Source organism: Hypanus sabinus, chromosome 28, assembly GCF_030144855.1.
Source record: "Hypanus sabinus isolate sHypSab1 chromosome 28, sHypSab1.hap1, whole genome shotgun sequence".
Taxonomy (NCBI): Eukaryota; Metazoa; Chordata; class Chondrichthyes; order Myliobatiformes; family Dasyatidae; genus Hypanus; species Hypanus sabinus.
This window is the reverse complement of record NC_082733.1, coordinates 13,096,195-13,115,571: the sequence shown is the minus strand read 5'-3', so window position 1 is coordinate 13,115,571 and position 19,377 is coordinate 13,096,195. Positions and strand designations below refer to the sequence as shown.

General features: G+C 43.8%; 1 protein-coding gene across 1 annotated transcript in view; it reads left to right on the top strand.

The window, feature by feature from the left end:
* The window catches only part of LOC132382338 (transmembrane channel-like protein 3), a 197,271-nt gene that overhangs the window by 162,960 nt on the left and 14,934 nt on the right, over window positions 1-19,377 (top strand). Inside the window, exons 14-16 of the mRNA XM_059952466.1 lie at window positions 6,636-6,764; window positions 6,852-6,919; window positions 16,804-16,932. Of these exons, the coding sequence (XP_059808449.1) occupies window positions 6,636-6,764; window positions 6,852-6,919; window positions 16,804-16,932 (326 nt within the window). The remainder of the gene's footprint in view (window positions 1-6,635; window positions 6,765-6,851; window positions 6,920-16,803; window positions 16,933-19,377) is intronic.

Here is a 19,377-nt window from a genome sequence, read left to right as displayed (position 1 = left end):
TTCTTTATAACTCTGTCTAGCTGTGATGTGACTTTTAGGAATTGATGGGTCTGTATTCCCAGAACCCTCTGTTCTACCACACTCCATAGTGCCCTGCAAGCTCACCATGCAAGTCCTACCATGGTTTGTCCTCCCAAAGTGCAACACTTCACATTTGTCTGCATTAAATTCCATCGGCCATTTTTCAATTGATCCAGATCCCACTGCAAGCTTTTGATAGCCTTCCTCGCTTTTCACCACATGCTGAATCTTGGTGTCACCCACAAATCTGCTGATTCAGTTTACCACATTAACATCCAAATCATTGAAAAACAACAGCAGACCCAGTACTGATCTCTATGGCCTTCAGTCAAAGTGGCAACTATCTACTACCACTCTCTCACAAATCTTATGTCCAATCCCAAAACACTGAATCTTTTTTTGATAAACCTCCTATGTGTTACCTTGTCAAAGGCCTTGCTAAATCCATATAGACAACATTCACTGCCTCGCCTTCGTCAACTTTCCTGGTAAATGCCTCGAAAAGCTCTATATGATTGGTTAGACATGATCTAACACACACAAAACCATGTTGACTATCCCTACCCAGTCCCTAAAAAAATACTTATATATCCAGTCCTTTAGAGTGCATTCCAATAATCTATCCATTCTTGAGTTCACCAGCCTATAATTTCCTAGCTTATTCTTAGAGCCTTTCTTAAACACAGAACAACATCAGCTATCCTCCAATCCTCTGGCACCCAGCTGGTGGACTTCGGGGCGAGAGGTCCTGAGTTCAAATCCAGTCAGCTCCCTTGCACGCTCTCCATCTGTGCTGGGTTAAGAGCTGGTGATCTCTTTTAAAAAACTCACCCGGCAGAAGGCAAAGGCAAACCACTGCCGTAACCTGCCAAGTACATGATTTCCCAATGTGTCAGAACGGTGTGTAGGGAAATCATCCGCCAACTGGAAATTCCAGATGCAACGTACCGACCAACGAATCCTCTGGCACCTCACCTGTGGCTAAAGATGTTTTAAATCTATCTGCTAGGCCCCCTGCAATTTCTGCTCTAACCTCTGACAGGGTCTGATGGAACACCTTGTCAGGCTCTGGGGATTCAGACACCCAAATTTTCCTCAAAACAGCAAATGCCACCTCCTTTAATCTGTATATGCTCCATGAATCCACTGCTGCTTTGCCTTGCTTCTATAGGCTCCGTGTGTCACAATACAGGTAGGCACCTCCTAGTCTCCACCCAGCTAACAGGAGTCACCTGCCACTCATTTCCAACTGGTCACCTGCAGCCTATTTAAACCAGCCAGCCTGTAACAGTTCTTCTTAGCCTTTGGGTATTGTGTTGTCATGTTCAGTATCTGTTCTGTTGTTCTGTGGCCCCTCATGGCTTGCTATTTTGCCATTTATTATTAGTTACCATTCACCACTAAATCATCTTGATTGCTGTGCTTTTGGGTCAAGCCTCCTCTCAAATCCCTGACGGGGTGTGTGAACCAGCGATTGGCATAGCAAAGTACACTTACCTAGACAAAGTTGTGTGTCAACACGAGTAAACAACCCAGAAGCAGCAGGAAACCATTGACCATCTGCTTTCCACTCTCAACCAACTCTCCATCATTACAGCAACCCCATGCCAGTCAACCTCCTCCCTTGGAGCCCTGATATCTGGTGCCCAAAAACTTCAGGTCCCCAACCCAATGCCGTAACCTTCTGTCCCAGTGTGTCATACACTTCAAGTTTCAGCTGTCTCTGTGTTCTACGGACTGAGCCAAGACTGCCTTTGTCATCTTTCTCTTGACTGGGTGAGCTCTAACGTAGGCTGCTGCTAGCTGGGTCAATAAAACCACTGCTTGCAATAAATATGAGGAATTCACCGCTGAGATGCACCTGATTTTCGACTATATGGGAAGTGGAAGGGCGGCAGGGGATCAGATAGTTCACCTGCGTCAAGGCTTGTGCTCGGTGCTGGATTACACTGGAATTCAGGACCCTTGAGGTGGAGTGCGGTTGGAATGCAGAAGCACTGATGGACCATTACCGTCACAGCCTTTCAGAGTGCTTGAAAGATGAGCTGTCTACCTGGGAGATGCCCACCAACCTCACAAGTCTCATTATTCGGCTCGAAGGGCCGAATGGTCTACCTCTGCACCTTTTGTCTATTGTCTATTATTCTGCCCCCCCTCCCCCCATATTGAAGTGTCGAATGGAATGACCTCCAGATCACCAACCAGAACCCCAGTTCTGCTCCCAGAGCCATTTCAGGTTGCAGGACCCTCATCAGCAACACGTCCAGAACCTCTGCAGTTAGAGAGTGCTCCCTTAACCCCCAGAACCCATACAGTTAGAGAGTGCTCCCTTAACCCCCAGAACCCATACAGTTAGAGTGCTCCCTTAACCCCCAGAACCCATACAGTTAGAGAGTGCTCCCTTAACCCCCAGAACCCATACAGTTAGAGAGTGCTCCCTTAACCCCCAGAACCCATACAGTTAGAGAGTGCTCCCTTAACCCCCAGAACCCATACAGTTAGAGAGTGCTCCCTTAACCACCAGAACCCATACAGTTAGAGTGCTCCCTTAACCCCCAGAACCCATACAGTTAGAGAGTGCTCCCTTAACCCCCAGAACCCATACAGTTAGAGTGCTCCCTTAACCCCCAGAACCCATACAGTTACAGAATGCTCCCTTAACCCCCAGAACCCATACAGTTAGAGAGTGCTCCCTTAACCCCCAGAACCCATACAGTTAGAGAGTGCTCCCTTAACCCCCAGAACCCATACAGTTAGAGTGCTCCCTTAACCCCCAGAACCCATACAGTTAGAGTGCTCCCTTAACCCCAGAACCCATACAGTTAGAGTGCTCCCTTAACCCCCAGAACCCATACAGTTAGAGAGTGCTCCCTTAACCCCCAGAACCCATACAGTTAGAGAGTGCTCCCTTAACCCCCAGAACCCATACAGTTAGAGTGCTCCCTTAACCCCCAGAACCCATACAGTTAGAGTGCTCCCTTAACCCCAGAACCCATACAGTTAGAGTGCTCCCTTAACCCCCAGAACCCATACAGTTAGAGAGTGCTCCCTTAACCCCAGAACCCATACAGTTAGAGTGCTCCCTTAACCCCCAGAACCCATACAGTTAGAGAGTGCTCCCTTAACCTCCAGAACCCATACAGTTAGAGAGTGCTCCCTTAACCTCCAGAACCCATACAGTTAGAGAGTGCTCCCTTAACCTCCAGAACCCATACAGTTAGAGAGTGCTCCCTTAACCTCCAGAACCCATACAGTTAGAGTGCTCCCTTAACCTCCAGAACCCATACAGTTAGAGAGTGCTCCCTTAACCCCCAGAACCCATACAGTTAGAGAGTGCTCCCTTAACCCCCAGAACCCATACAGTTAGAGTGCTCCCTTAACCCCCAGAACCCATACAGTTACAGAATGCTCCCTTAACCCTCCACTCTCCCAAGAGCATGAACATTGCTGGAGAATCACTTCCTGCAAAGCAGCCAATCACCCATGCCATCAAGTGGCCACTGCATCCAGGAAGCAGGACAACGAGGTAGAGATGAGGGGCCTTCTGTCTCGTTAGCTTACCCGGCCCTTCATTCCAGCTCCATAGCTCGACTGACTCTCTCTGTCCTGCTCACCTCATTAGCTCTACATGCACATGAGGCTCTGGTTAATCAGGAGATCACTTTCTTGACCGGAGTCTGCATGTGCAGCTTGGACTCCCTACCAAGCCCATCTCTCACCCCTTCTGCATTACAGCCATTGATGCTTGTCTCTCGGGGTCGCAGATGGTCAAAGTATGCACATTGAGCATCAGAAAGCATCAGGACTCCATCCAATTCCTCCTTATCGACTCACCTAACACTTCTCTCATCTTGGGTTCCACTCACGACCCTCACACAACCTGCTTATCCATTTTCACTGCCGAGTCAGGGATCCACATGTCAGACCACTTGCCTGGGACCTCAGTTGACTTCACTCTGTAAATACGTGGAGACAGAGGAAACTCTTGAAGGGAACCCGCAATGTAGCCATTGCCTTCAGTAAGAGGGAAACCAACATCCTGTTGACTCACAGAACACAACAGTGTGATTGTATCTCCTTTCGGGCACCACCCTCCCTGAGGTCATCTGTTCTCCCTCTCCCCTCCTGAGACCCAAGTCATGAATGACTACATCACCAAGGTGCGACAGAATGGTTTCATTTGACCATCCCAGTCCCCAGCCATTTCAGAATTCTTCTTTGTCTAGACAAAAGCTGGGGGTCTCTGTTCTTGCATCAACTAATGTGGGCTCAACAAAATCACAGTTGATGAACAGCATGTTCGGACCGCTCTGCGGGGCCCAGATCTTCACCAAACTCGATCTATGGAGCACGTACAACTGATCCACATCTTTCAGGGGGATGAGTGAAAGACTGTGCTCCTAACATCCACTGGCCACTACAGATACCTGGTGATGCCTTTCTAACTTTTCAGCAGTCCAACCATTTTCCAAGCCTGCATCCACGTGATCCTCTGTGACATGCTACATAGGTACGTCAACCTTGTAGGCATCCTCATCTTCTCCAAGGACCTCCAAGAACATGCCTGTCAGGTCCATTCAGTCCTTCAGCGACTGCTCGAAAACCAACTGAACTGCGAGTTAAAGAAATGCCAGTTCCACGCCTCAGTCATTTCCTTCCTGCGTTACGACCTTTCACCCCAAGGCATAACCATGGATACAGAGAAAGTGCACCGCATTGGCCCTGGCTGCACTCCCTCAAACAGCTAAGGTGCTTCTTGGGCTTCTCCAGCTTCTACTGCCGTTTCATCAGGAACTACAGCAAATCACTGCTCTCCTCATCCCCCTCACTTAATCGTCTGCCTCGTGTATAACCTGGGCTGCTGCCGTGGACCACGCTTTCAAGGAGCTCAAGAGACACTTCACCATTCTCTGCCATCCAAATGCTTTTGGGAGGTTTGTGGTAGAGGTAGAAACATCTGATGTGGGCGCCAAGGCCATCTTCTACCAGCATGGACCCTGGTTCGCTTTTGCCGGAATGCTTAACAGGGCATGGAAGGCCATCCTAACTGCCAACCGTACCTACTGTCATCTGGCCAACCTCCAGCAGCACCTAGCCGGACTACTCCAGCTTGGGGACTGTGTCTGGCTGTCCAACTGAGATCTTCCCTTGTGCACCGACTCCTGCATGCTCTTGCCCCGGTTCATTGGTCCCTTCAAGATTACGCATCACATCAGTGCAGTCACTTACCATCTCCAGCTGCTTCTGTCCCTCACGATCACACCTACTTTCCATGTTTCTTGCCTCAAGTCCATTATCCATGGACCATTCAACACTCCTGAGCCTGTACCTCCAGACCCTAAGATGGTCCAGTAGTGTACATGGTTTGCCAGTTGAAGGGTTCACGTCATTGTAGATGGGATATGCAATATCTGGTCGACTGGGAAGGGAATGGCCTGAACAAGAGGTCTTACAGCTCCATGCATGGATGACCACTCTGACCTTCCAGAAAACCAGTCTTGTCCCTTGCCATCCTTTTGCTCTTAATATATCTGTAGAAGCCCTTAGGGTCCTCTTCCACTTTGTCATGCCTTCTTTTAGTCCTGCTGATTTCCTCCTTAAATGTTCTCTTACTTCTCTTGTACTCCTCAAGTGCCTCATTTGCTCTTTCCTGTCTATACCTGCTACACGGCTCCTTTTTTTAGAACCGGAGCCTCAATATCTCGCAAAAATTGAGGTTCCCTAAATCTTTTATCTTTGTCTTTTATTGTGAAAGCTCCATACTTTCAAAATCCCACTTCTGAAAGCCTCCCACTTACCAAGTACACCTTTGCCAGAAACCAGCCTGCCTCAACCAGCACTTGCCGGATCCTTTCTGATACTTTCAAAATTGACCTCTCTCCAGTTTGCAATCTCAACCCAACGGGCAGACCTATCCTTCTCCATAATAATTTTTAAATTTTATTTTATTGAGATACAGCATGGAATTGGCCCTTAGGGTAGCGCTGCCCAGCAGTTCCCCAATTTAATCCTGGCGTTATCACAGGGCAATTTCCAATGACCAATGAACCTACCAACTGGTACCTCTTTGGACTATGGGAGGAAATCAGAGTGCCCGGAGGAAACCCATGTGGTCACAGGAGAAGGTACAAACTCCTTACAGGCAGCAGCAGGAATTGAACCCTTGTCACCTATGCTGTAAAGCGTTGTGTGAACCACTACACTACCATGCTAATGGCATTGTGACCAAAATTGTACCCCGACACAAACTTCCCTGATCTGCCTTGTTGGACTGCTGTGATTTCTGTGACTAAGATGGCTTTGTATCATCGTCTGAAATCAGGAGGTGGGGGAGGCTCCTATCCACAATAATGATGATAATTAGAGCATTAAAGCAAACTAAATATTGGAAGTAAACTAATCGAGCTGATGCTGGTAATGGGATCAGAAGAAAGTTAAATGGCAACCATAGAATCAGTGTTCTCAATAGTGCTGATGATGTGGGTCAAGGCTGTGAAAATTTTCCATTACATGCTAATAATGTTAACAGAAAATCTGCACTAAAAGTTATATGATGAACACTTTAAATGACTGTACCAACACAATCTAAAGAGAAGATCTTTCTGTATCTTCAGGAGATGCTGAAGCTGTCTATTATTGACATGCTTTTCACTGTCGGCAGCATTCTGCTTATTGACTTCATCCGAGGGCTCTTTGTTCGATACCTGAGTGATTGCTGGTGCTGGGATCTGGAGAATAAATTTGTGAGTATCATACTAATTTAAACATCGCACCACGTTCATGAATTGTTTTGCATCATGCTCTCATCTTTTATTTAAAATCTGTTACAGCCTGAGTATGGGGAATTCAAGATAGCTGAGAATGTTCTGCATCTGATATACAATCAGGGGATGATATGGTATGTTGCTCCATTCTTTAATCTGATTTTTGAACATAAATGATAGAACAGTACAGCCCAGTACAGGCCCTTCGGCCCACAATGTCGTGCTGACTTTTTAACCCACTTCAAGATCACTCTAATCCTTCCCTCCCATATAATCCTTCATTATTCTTTCATGCATGTCCACTCTAACTTTGCCTCCTATTGTCCACCTCTATCAAGTCTCATCTCATACACATTCTCTCCAAAGAGAAAAGCCCGAGTTCACTAAACCTTTCTCTAAAGCTTGTACACCCTTCCAATGATGAGGTGGCCCGGTACTGAACAAAGTACTCCAAGTGTGGTCTAACCAGTTTTACAGAGCTGCAACATTACCTTGTGACTCCTGAACTCAGTCCCCGACTACACTCCAAATAGCTCTTTAACCAACTTGCACAACATCTTTGAGGGATCTACGGACTTTGACTCCAAAAGCTCTCTGTTCCTCCACACTGCCAAGAATCCCGCTGTTAACTTCGTTCTCTACCATCAAATTCGACCTTCTGAAGTTCACCATTTCACACTTCTGTGGAAAGAAATCATCTGCCAATTCTGCATGTGATCAATGTCCTGCTGTAACCTACAACAGCCTTCTCTACAATCTACACCACCACCAACCTTCATGTCATCTGCAAATTTACAAACCTACCCATCAACTTCCTCATTTAAGTTATTTATAAAAACCTCAGAGCAGACATCCCAGAACAGATCCCTGCAGTAGAATACACTCCACCCACTGCCACATTCTGCCCTCTGTGGGCAAGCCCATTCCTCCTGATTTGCTGGATGAGCCTGCCAGGGAGATTGTTGTCAAACCCCTTACTAAAATCCATAGACTCCAAATCCTCGGCTCTGTCTTCATCGAGCTTCTTTGTCACTTCCTCAAAAAAGTCAATCAGGCTCCTAAGGCACGACCTGCCCCTCACAAAGCCATGCTGACTATCCTCAATCAGGCAATGCTTCTCCAAATACTCATAAATCCTGTCTCTAAGAATCCTCAGCAATAGTTTGCCACCACAGACGGAAAACTCTGTTGTATAATTAGCAGGATTATCCCTATAACCTTTCTTGAACAAAGGAATAACATTTGCCATCCTCCAGTCTCCTGGTACTACTTGTGTGGCCAGTGAGGACGCAGAGATTATTGTCAATGGCACAGCAACCTTGTCCCTTTCTTCCCAAAGTATCTGACATATCCTTTCCTGCCCCAGTGACTTATCTGTCTTTTTGGGTTTTTTTAAGTTCCAACACTGCCTCTTACTTAAACTCGCCGTTTCCAGCATATAAGATCATAAAATATAGGAGCAGCATTAGGCTTATCTAGTCTGTTCTGCCATTTCATCATGGCTGATCCATTTTTCCTCTCAGCCCCGATCTCCTGCTTTATCCCTGTGTCCCTTTCTGCCCTGACCAATCAAAAATCTATCAATCTCCGCCGTAAAAATACATAAAGATTTGGCCTCCACAGCTGCCAGGGGCAATGAATTCCACAGATTAACTGCTCTCTGGCTAAAGAAATTCCTTCTAATCTCATTCCTAAAAGGACTCCCCTCCATTTTGAGGCTGTGTCCTCTGGTCTTAAACACTCCCACCATAGGAAATATTGGCCTGTTCGACACTGACCTCACATCCATTAAAGTCTTTCTCTTTGTCTGTCAGGAGGCTGGCGAATACTGAGTAAGATATTCATTAAGCTCCTCCTCTACCTCCTCCAACTCCAGACACACATTTCTTCTTCGGTCACTGATTGGTTTTACTCTCAATCTAGACGTCCTCCTGCTCTTCACGTTTTAAGGTTTTTCCTATTCCTACTCGACAAAGCCTTCTCCTGAGTCCCTTAATCTCCTTCCTGGCTACTTCTAACTCTTAAGAGCACTGCTTGATCATTGCTTCCTATTTACACTCCCAAGTTCCTGCCAAATAGCATTATAAATACTGATTAATTACTTTCCTGTGTTGTCTGCTCTTACATTTGATCACAGCTGAGGGAAAGGTCAGAGAATCATGGTTATTATCTCTCAAATCACAGCAAGATCTGTCACATGACCAGATTCATTGCCTAGTAATAGATTCAGTACTTCTAATTGGCTTGTGTACATATTGTGCCAGGAATCCTTCTTGGATACACCTAACAAATCATTTGAAATCTCTGTCCTTGAGTACTGAGCCATTGAAATGTATTCAAGACTGAGACTGACTGACTTTTAACCTACAGGTGAATTGGGGATTGAGGGGATTGGGCAGGAAACTGAGACAAAGACAAGGCAGCCATGATCTTGTTGGATTGTGGAAAAGGCTGAAGAAGATCGATGTCCTGTTGTCAAGTCACTTGCACGTTTTTGTCATGAGCATCACAGGCACATACAGTAGTTACAGACAACACACAGAATATAAATTATACAGCCAATGAAGAGAAAAAAGAGCTGTGTAACACAAGTCACAATGCAAGAAAGACACAGCTAGAGACATGTCCATGGCAGTGTAAGAGATAGGCTCTTATAGTGTTCTGCTGCTGATGTAGGATTAGGGTTGTGTAGGTCGGTCCAAGAAGCTGATTGCTGCTCTTACTCTGTGTTTATGGCTGATTTACATCTAAGCACCAGGAAGATTGGCGGTTTCCACTGATGTAATTGAAGGAATAATTCAACTGTTATACCCTGAACCTGAACGTGAGTGAGTTTAGTGATATTACCAAAGTTCTACGTTCTCCCCGTGACCGCATGGGTTTCCTCCAGGTGCTCTGGTTTCCTCCCACAGTCCAAAGACGTGTCGGTTGGCAGGTTAATTAGTCATTGTAAGTTGTGTCATTTAAGGTAAAATTGGATAGGTATATGGACAGGAAAAGAGTGGAGGGTTATGGGCTGAGTGCAGGTAGGTGGGACTAGGTGAGATTAAGAGTTCGGCACAGACTAAGAGGGCCGAGATGGCCTGTTTCCATGCTGTGATTGTTATATGGTTATATGGTTAATTGGTCATTGTAAATTGTCCTGTGATTAGGTTGGAGTTAAATTGGGGGGTTGCTGTGCAGTGTAACTCAAAGGGCCGGAAGGGCCTAGTCCACACTGTATTTCAATCAATCAATCCTTAATCAGCTCAATAGAGTGTGTGTGAAAAGCCAAAAACACCTGGATCTCAACCCTACAGCTCTGAGGTTAGGGCTCATACCTGGTGATGGTTCTTTTCCAGGGCTCAACAAACTCTACTCTTCAACAAATTGATTTCCTGTACTACTTTACCCTCATACGAGTTAAAGCTGCTTCGCGTTCAGAGTGATAGTGCGATCCTCATGATCAAAGTGAAACACGACCACACCAGGGATCCTTGACTGGGATTCTCGTCATTTTGTTTAATTGTTGTTTGACCGTTATGTTTAAGGTTTTTAAAAAGAAGGGCCTAGATAGCAGAAACACACCTTCAGTAATCACGGACATATGATCAAATGTTGGACAATTACAAAAGAGGACAGAAGTTTCTTCAGCAAAATAGCATCCAGGATTTACTTACATGCTTAATGAGCGAGACAAAAGATATCATAAGATGGAGAAGGAGAAGATAGTGAAAAGGAGACAGGATAAGTGAATTTACCAAAGGATAGTTGAAATGAGTGGTCTGTGTCATTATACATAATGCTTACACAAACAGCACTGTTCAATGTAGTCACACAAGAGCCATGATTCAGTAGTTTGGACCAAGGACGAAGAAGTCATTTATATTTTGCCCACCGAACCACTAAAGGGTGGAATAGCAACAGGATTACAACTCCAGACCCAGATGGAGCTGTAAATATGCTCTTACCACGGGTGGTATGGGACTCTTGTGTACTTGCTGAGGAATTTGGCAGAGTCGGCTCTAGTCAAGTTGCTTCAATTGGTCATCGCAAGTAGCAAAGATATTCCTCAACTTTAAACTTATTACTTTTGATGAAGAAGCATCCTTAGAAATACTTCCATCCATGCTGGATATGCATCTGATACCTTCATGCTCATTTTTCTACAACTGGACCAAAATTCCCTTGCATCTTCGGCAGCTAGTGGATCTTATATGCTCTTGACTTTGCTTACATTCCTATGCAGCCTCTATCTATTTGCCTATTTCTGGTCTCCAGGCAAGACTTCTTGAACCTGCTTGATGCATGAATATCTTTCTTGTAGTTCCTGCAAAATAATTGCTGTTCCTTGTGGTTGAATAGTAACAATGATTTCCAAAAGAATCACACTTTTCTTACTACTTAGCTAGTACCTTTTTCTGTAATAGACAACAATTTCATATTCTCCTTCCTATCTGTGATAAGTATGTTCATAGAACTCATTGAGGACAAGGCTGCATTGCTGGGTTGTGATTGATGAACTGTCCACATATCCTGGCAATAATATATCTAATATTGGTGTCTCACATGAAGATGTTGTGTGGCACGTGGCCAAGTGGTTAAAGTGTTGGACTAACGATCTGAAGGTCATGAGTTCGAGCCCCAGCCAGGGTAGCGTGTGTGTCCTTGAGCAAGGCACTTAACCACACATTGCTCCAGTCCACCCAGCTGAAAATGGGTACCGGCAAAATTCTGGGGGTTAACCTCGCGATAGACTGGTGTCCTATCCGGGGGAGAGTCTCGTACTCTCTGTCGCTTCACGCCACGGAAACCAGAAATAAGCACCGGCCTGATGAGCCTATATGACTCGGGACAGACTTTAACATGAAGATGTTGCAACAGAAAATCAGAAGTATCAGCTCAGTATACTGTCTACTCTTCAACTGCAGAACTCTGTTGCTTGTGAACAGTATTAATGTCAATCTCTGCACTGCAGCCAAGATCTCCATAGATTTGCCAAGAATATCCTACAGAGGCATGAAAAACATCATTCCAGCTATACAAAAGTACTTATGTAACTTTGATACTCTGTAGACCCTTAGTTTTATTACTGTTCTGTGTTGGAATGAGTCCTGAATGCAAAATCAGTCCAGGGCACATTTCCATTCTGCAGGCTTTGAGACGAGGTTTCATCAGTGCAGTAAGGGGACAGTGGTTTCATCTGATTATCATGAGAAAGGACTGGGCAATCTGCAGCTTCCAACTCTCAGAATGTAGCTTCTCACTTCCTGTCCACTTCCACTTTATCTTGTGATTCAGGAACATGGCGGAAATACCTTAACACTTTGCTTAATGACAGCAGGAACGTTCACGGGAGTTGAGATGTTGAAATGCACCTGGACCTTTTCCTTAAGGGTTTGGAGTCTTTCCATGTACTTTCCTCGCACCCAAACATACTTCAACTTCTCAAAATTAAACTCAACTTTTAGATTCTCTTTTTATACTTGTTCTGTCCATCTAGTCGTAGAGATATTCAAGTACCCTGTGTTACCTGGCAGACTTTGGATTAAGATATATTGTCCTCTGGAAAAATGTCTGGAGACTTTACTGCCCCATTTGGAAATCTGCCACATTGGAACAACCCAAGGTGAGAATCACTACTACTTTCAATCATTCTATAATTCTGTAGCTTCTCTTGCACTGTGAATATTTCTTCATTTAGCTGAGCAAATGAATTAGAAGCAATACCTATATTTCTACCTTTGCTTCTCTGTTGATTGTTACCTTAAAATTGCAAGAAATCCTATTGATGTCTATCTATCTTCACTCAAGGAATCCCAATCAAAAGAACTCACTTTCCTGCCTCGTGCTGTATCTTCAATGAGTCTTAGCCTTTTCTTTAAAGTTGTGCTTTGAAGGCTAGTATTTCCCAATGTTTAATTTTGGTTTCCTTATCTCACGTGCTTCCAAGTTTGTTGTGGAAAATCTTACTATTTGTCAAATACAGCTGTAAAAGACAGTTTCCTTCAGTCTCTGTGTCACTCCTCAAGTTAGCCTCATCTTGGATAGCAGAATCCATGTCCTGGAACATGGTTTCAATTTTATAACATCATTCTCTTAAATTCACACATCCCTATCACCTTGATCTTTTCCTCGGTGTAAATACGAAGGAAATCTTCCCAGTGTTGCATGACTAGTTTCAGTTTCCATTGATACTTAATCCTTCGTTGAATGCTGATGTCATAGAGTCATAGAAAAGTGCAGCACAGAAACAGGACCTTCAGCCCTTCTAATGCATGCCAAACCATTTAAACTGCCTACTCCCATTGAGCTGCACAAGGACCATTGTCCTCCATACCCCTACCCTCATGTACATGTATGGATAGGTTCAGCATCATACTAATTCCTTGCAATATAGGCATCTGTTAGTTTCATGAGACCATAGATTTGTGCCTTGGAAGGTTTCCAGGGCGCAGGCCTGGGCAGGGTTGTATGGGAGACCGGCAGTTGCCCAAGCTGCAAGCCTCCCCCTCTCCACGCCACCGATGTTGTCCAAGGGAAGGGCACTAGAACCCATGCAGCTTGGCACCGGTGACGTCGCAGAGCAATGTGTTGTTAAGTGCCTTGCTCAAGGATACAAACACGCTGCCTCAGCTGAGGCTTGAACCAGTGACCTTCAGGTTTCTAGGCCACTAGGCCATGCGCCAACACCCTTGCAATATAGTAATATAATATTCAGCCCATCAAATCTCTGCCAGCCCTAAATTATTTCCCTATAAATTATTCTTCCAGTCACCTACATTAACATCCCCTGATTCTCCTTTAGGCCACTGCTGTAGGTAATCTGTCAACCAGCAGGTCTTTGGGATGTAGGGGAAACCACAGTCAAAGGGAGAATGTGCATCCTCCATACAGACAGCACCAAATGCCATCAGTAAGCTCGGATCACAGGAACCTCCTGACAGCTACATTACCTGCAGCAATATTTAGAGTCAAAGTTGAATATAGCATCCATCTACAGCACTGCCTTATCTCCTGGTTGGCTGGAAGTATGTTTTTATCAACCTGCATGTTTTAGTATCCACACCAGCTGGCAAAACCAATGCCTCTTCCCTTCTGGATTGAAAATTCAATCTGCATTGAGAAAGCATTCTATCTTTTCAATCCATGATTTGATAGAACTATTAGAAAAGAATCTGAAGCACCAATTTGGCCATTTGGTGGTCATCTGCCATTAGTAGACACAGAAGGCAAAACCGATCAAACTTGCAGTATCTTGCTAGCCCATGTTATTCCACAACTCCAGAGAAGGAAAGCAAAAAGCTCGAAATAGGCAACCATCCAATTTTGTCCTCGCTCATCCTCACCATTGTTCATCATAGCACTGCTATGCAAAGAGAAAGAGAATAAAGAGGAGTTCATCAGGTCACAAACAAGAAGAAGTCTGCAGATGCTGGAAATCCGAGCAACACGCACGGATGCCGGAGGAGCATCTATGGAAAAGAGTACAGTCGACGTTTCTGGCCGAGACCCTTCATCAGGACTGGAGAACAAAAAGAGATGAGGAGTCAGTGAAAAGGGGGGAGGGAGGAAGAAACACAAGGTGATAGGTGAAGCTGGGAAGGGGAAGGAAGAAGTAAAGAGCCGGGAAGTCAATCAGTGACAGAGATATAGGGCTGGAGAAGGGGGAATCTGACAGGAGAGAACAGAAGGTCATGGAAGAAAGAAAAGGGGAGGAACACAAGAGAGGGAGGTGATGGGCAGGGACGGACAGAAGGTGAGAGAGGGAAATAGGAATTGGGAATGGTGAAGGAGAGTGGGGGAGGGGCCATTACCTAAAGTTTGAGAAATTGATGTTCATGCCCTCAGGCCGGGGTCTACCCAGATGGAATATAAGATGTTGCTTCCTCAACCTGAGCGTGGTCTCATAGCAACAGTAGAGGAGGCCATGGACTGACATTTCAGAATGGGAGTGGGAAGTGGAAGTAAAATGGGTGACCACTGGGAGATCCCGCTTTTTCTGGCAGACAGAGCATAGGTGCTCGGCGAAGTGGTCTTCTAATCTAGGTCAGGTCTCACCGATATACAGGAGGCCAAACTAGGAGCACCGGACACAGCAGATCACCCCAATAGTCTCACAGGTGAAGTGTCGCCTCAGCTGAAAGGACCGTTTGGGGCCCTGAATAGTAGTGAGGGAGGAGGTGTAGGGGCAGGTGTGGCACCTGTTCCACTTGCAAGGTTAGGCAAGGGAGCCTCGAAGGGAGCGATCCCTGCGGAAAGCAGAAAGTTGTTGGGGGGGGTGAGAGCGAAAGATATGCTTGGTGGTGGGATCCCGTTGGTGTTGGCGGAAGTTATGGAGAATTGCATGCTGGACACGGAGGCTGGTGGGGTGGTAGGTGAGGACAAGAGGAACCCTGTTCCTGGTGGGATAGTGGGAGGATGGATGAGAGCAAACATGTGTGAAATGGAAGAGATGCAGTTGAGGACAGCATTGATGGTGGAGGAAGGGAACCCCCTTTGAGGAAGGAGGGTACCTCCTTAGTTCTGGAATGAAAAGCCTCATCCTGAGTACAGATGTGGCAGAGACAGAGAAAATGAGAGAAGGGATGGCGTTTTTACAAGTGACGGGGTGGGAAGAGGTATAGTCCAGGTAGCTGTGAGAATTATCAGATCAAGCAGCATTTATGGGGGAAAAAGAACTGCCAATCATTCAGGTTGGGACCCTGCATCAGCACTCATTGCTTAGCTGTAAGAAGCCATTTATATTTTTTGTACTCAGCAAAAGAGGGCATGGATAACAACCCTGAGGTGAAAAATTTCTGCCAACCTTGAATAGACTCGGCATCCACAACTTTCTATGTTAGACAATGACCAGATTCACAACCTTTAGAGAGAAGAAATCACTCTTCATTTCTGTCATAAAATGGGTGGTGACATCTCCTGAAGCTGCATGCTATAGTTCCAAATCCCCCTCTGATCATATACCCTGACAGGTTTCCTTGGAGCTTGTGTCAGTAAGATTGTCCCTCGCTCCTCTGAACACTAGTGAATATAAATCCAATATACCTAAGTTTTCCTTTGTAAGATAACCCTTCATCAATGAAATCAATGCATGAATCTCTTTACCTTCTCCATGGAAGATGTATGTTTCCTGAAATGAGAAGACCAAAACAATTTAGACAACTGTAGTCTCACCAGAGTCCTGTATTGTTGAAACAAATCTCCCTCTCCATTATAATTCACTCCTAATGCAGTAACAGCAAACATTCTATATTTGTCTTTCTAATTACTTGCTGCACCTGCATGCTAATGTTCTGTGTTCCTTGTACAAGACCGTTCAAATCTCTGAGCGCCTGCATTCATTTGACTCATCCTGTACAAATAATACTATTTGCCTATTCATTTTATCGAAGTGGATAACCTCGCTCTTCTGCAAATGTCATCTATATTTTTGCCTACTCATTTATAATTCTTCTAGACTTCACCTGCCTCCCACTAACCCCCCCCCCCAAAACTGTGTACCTCCAGGGTGCTTTGAATATATTCAGTATTTTCAACCAGATCATAAATATGAATTGTAAATAGTTAAACTACTACCATTCATCCCATATGACACCTCACAAGTTTGCTAAGCTGAATTGAGCTGCTTTGCCTTAATGAAATAATCTTCTATTCATGCAAATATTATAATGGACCTTGTACAGTAACCATCTACAATACACCTGATCAAATACTACTTATGAATCCAAACACACTATCTCCATTGCTCACCATATTGGTTACATGTTTAAAAAACTGTATGAATTTTGTCAAATACTATTTCTCTTTCCTGGAACCACAGTGAGTCTGCCTAATCATTCTTAAGGATTTACCCAATGAAAGATGTTAAGCTGACTATCCTATAGTCCCCTGCTTTTTCTCCCCTTCCTTCCTTGAATAGTGGTCATGAAATCTAAAATACTGACCCAATTCTTCTTTGCAAAAAATGATTAAACTTGTGTTCATTTCTAACATAGACCACCAGTATTTGATTTAAATCCATATATTTATTCATTAGGATGGGTGCTTTCTTCTCCCCGTGCCTTCCAGCATTCAATGTTCTCAAATTGATTGGCCTGATGTATTTAAGGAGTTGGGCAGTGTTGACCTGCAATGTTCCACACCAGCAAGTTTTCCGAGCTTCAAGGTCAGTTCATTGCACATAGTTCTACGCTCAATACTCCCTAAGTGAAAAAATAAGATTAATCATAATATGTGGGGTTACTTAAACCATTTGCTTAGTTGGAACACCACAGTCCTATGGCATTTTGTGATCAGTCAGTTGGTAATGGATCCATGTGTTAAAATTAGGCCAGCCAGTGGTCTTATAACATCTGTACCAGACTTTGAGGCAGGTGCTCTCAAGTTCAAATCCAGCCAGTTCCTTGCTTTCCATGCATGCTGGGTTGAGCGTCAACCTGGCAACTCAGGTTGGAACTCATGGAAATGGCAGGAAGGACAAGGTGTTAAAAAAAAACCTTCCTCTTTGCATTTACTTTCTAATTCCTTTGAAAAAGGATCTAGTGCTTTCCCAGCATATATGACGAATAATCACTTCTCAAATTTCCAGACAGGTACAGGTATTGATTTTAACTGACATTACCATGACAAATTCCACCATCTTCATTAGGGATGATGTTCTTAATTAGAGAGAGACCTTCATCTTTGTTAAAATTCTTTTCCTCTATTTTTTTACCATGGCTTCCTTCACCAGGCGGTCCCAAAGGCCATTGGTGCCACCCAGTAATTTTGTGCCATCAAAGTCAAACCTATGCTTATTGTGTACTGGAATTTGATTGCAAACAAGGTGGGAGAGCAGATTGGATAAGGACTAGCCAATCAGGAGGGATGGACTATGGGGGTATAAATACCACTGGACTAGATGTGCCCAGGCATCATCTGTGACAATGATGGTGGAGTTTGTCATGGAAACATCTCATATTTTCCTAATATAAGCCCTATTTGTGACAGATGTAATGCAGAAGTGGCTACTCTAACCCATATGTTTTGGTCATGTGTAAGTTTAAATAATTTTTGGAGGGATGTGTTTGGAATATTATCTAAAGTTATAGAGATGGATGTTCAACCTAATCCACTTACAGCAATTTTTGGGATTTTCCCAGAGGAAGCAAGAAAAGTGTCTGCCTCTGCCCAACATGTGATAGCTTTTTCAACTTTACTGGCTAGGAAAGCTATTTTGCTACACTGGAAAGAATTTAATTCACCCACTGTTTTCTATTGGCTCTCCTCCATCATGTCTTGTTTAAGTTTGGAAAAAATTAGAAGCCGGACATTTGATACATCTTTTGATTTTGAACAAGTCTGGCGACCCTTTATTCAATATTATCACATGATTTAATTTATCTTTATTTATCTATTTTTCTTTATTCTCTTTGGAGAATATCCTTGTCCATGAAGGTTTGGAGATGACTGGAAGGATGTGGTTTTTTTTCTCTCTCTTTCTTTTTTAAGTTTATCCTCATTTGGACTGCCCAATCTTTCTTTTTCTTTCTTTTTTTTCTTTCTCTCTTTTTTGTTTTAGTTTAGTTAGTGGGGTTTTTCTTTCTCGATCAATAAAATTTCCAATCTTTTTTGTTTACGATTGCTATGAGGAGTTGTAATTTCTCTCTGACCATTGTATATATAACAGCATAATATATTACCTATTTGAGTTTGATATTATATGCTTTTTGTCTTTAATATTGCTGTTTATATGTCTTTTATATTATCTACTTGTTAAACTCCTCTTTTGATTTGTATTTGTATATTCTTTATTTGAAAATCAATAAAAAAGATTGAAAAATGAAATGAAATGGAAACATCAGTTTTAATTGATACCTGTCCAGGCTGGAAGCCCGAGAAGAGCTTATTCCTTCTAATTCCTTTGTCTCTATTCTTTTCGGTTATGTTTCTTACTCCTGTGATCACAAGAATAAGAGACAATGCATGTGTTTCATTTCACTTGCACCTCCGTGGACATTTTCTGTAGAATTGAATTCTATTAGTGTATCTGCAATTGGTAATTTCCCCAGTACCAACAGGAGATGTCATGCTTATAGTAAGATTACAGTACTGAAGTCCAGATTCCCTATTTTCTCCTGGAGTTGAGTTCAGTGCTAAGTGCTTACCCAGATATTTCCTCATGTGTTTCAACAGGACTTAATTAGAGAAATTTGGAAGTGGGACAAAGAATGGGAAGATGCTCTGGAACTGGGATGGGAATTCTGCTTTAGCATAGGCTTATGTAACACCAGGAAAATTCCAAGCAACTGTGTATCAGGGAGAATAATTTATTAGCAATAGACCTGCCACTAATTCAGCATCCAGTTAGTGTTATTAACAACAATAACATATATAATAGTCAAAAGCAACCAAGTTATATATTAAATAGAACTATCCACCCTTTTTACTCAAAATACAACTACTGGTGATCCAAATTTAAGGGCAATAGAGTGAATTATTTTATCTCATATTTCCAATATTCATATTTCTTTCTTTTGTCTTCTGATAACTTCCTCTCCATCTACTTGCACCTTCCCCTGACTCTCATTCACCCCTTTCAGACAACGTCACCACCACCAGCCAGTCATTC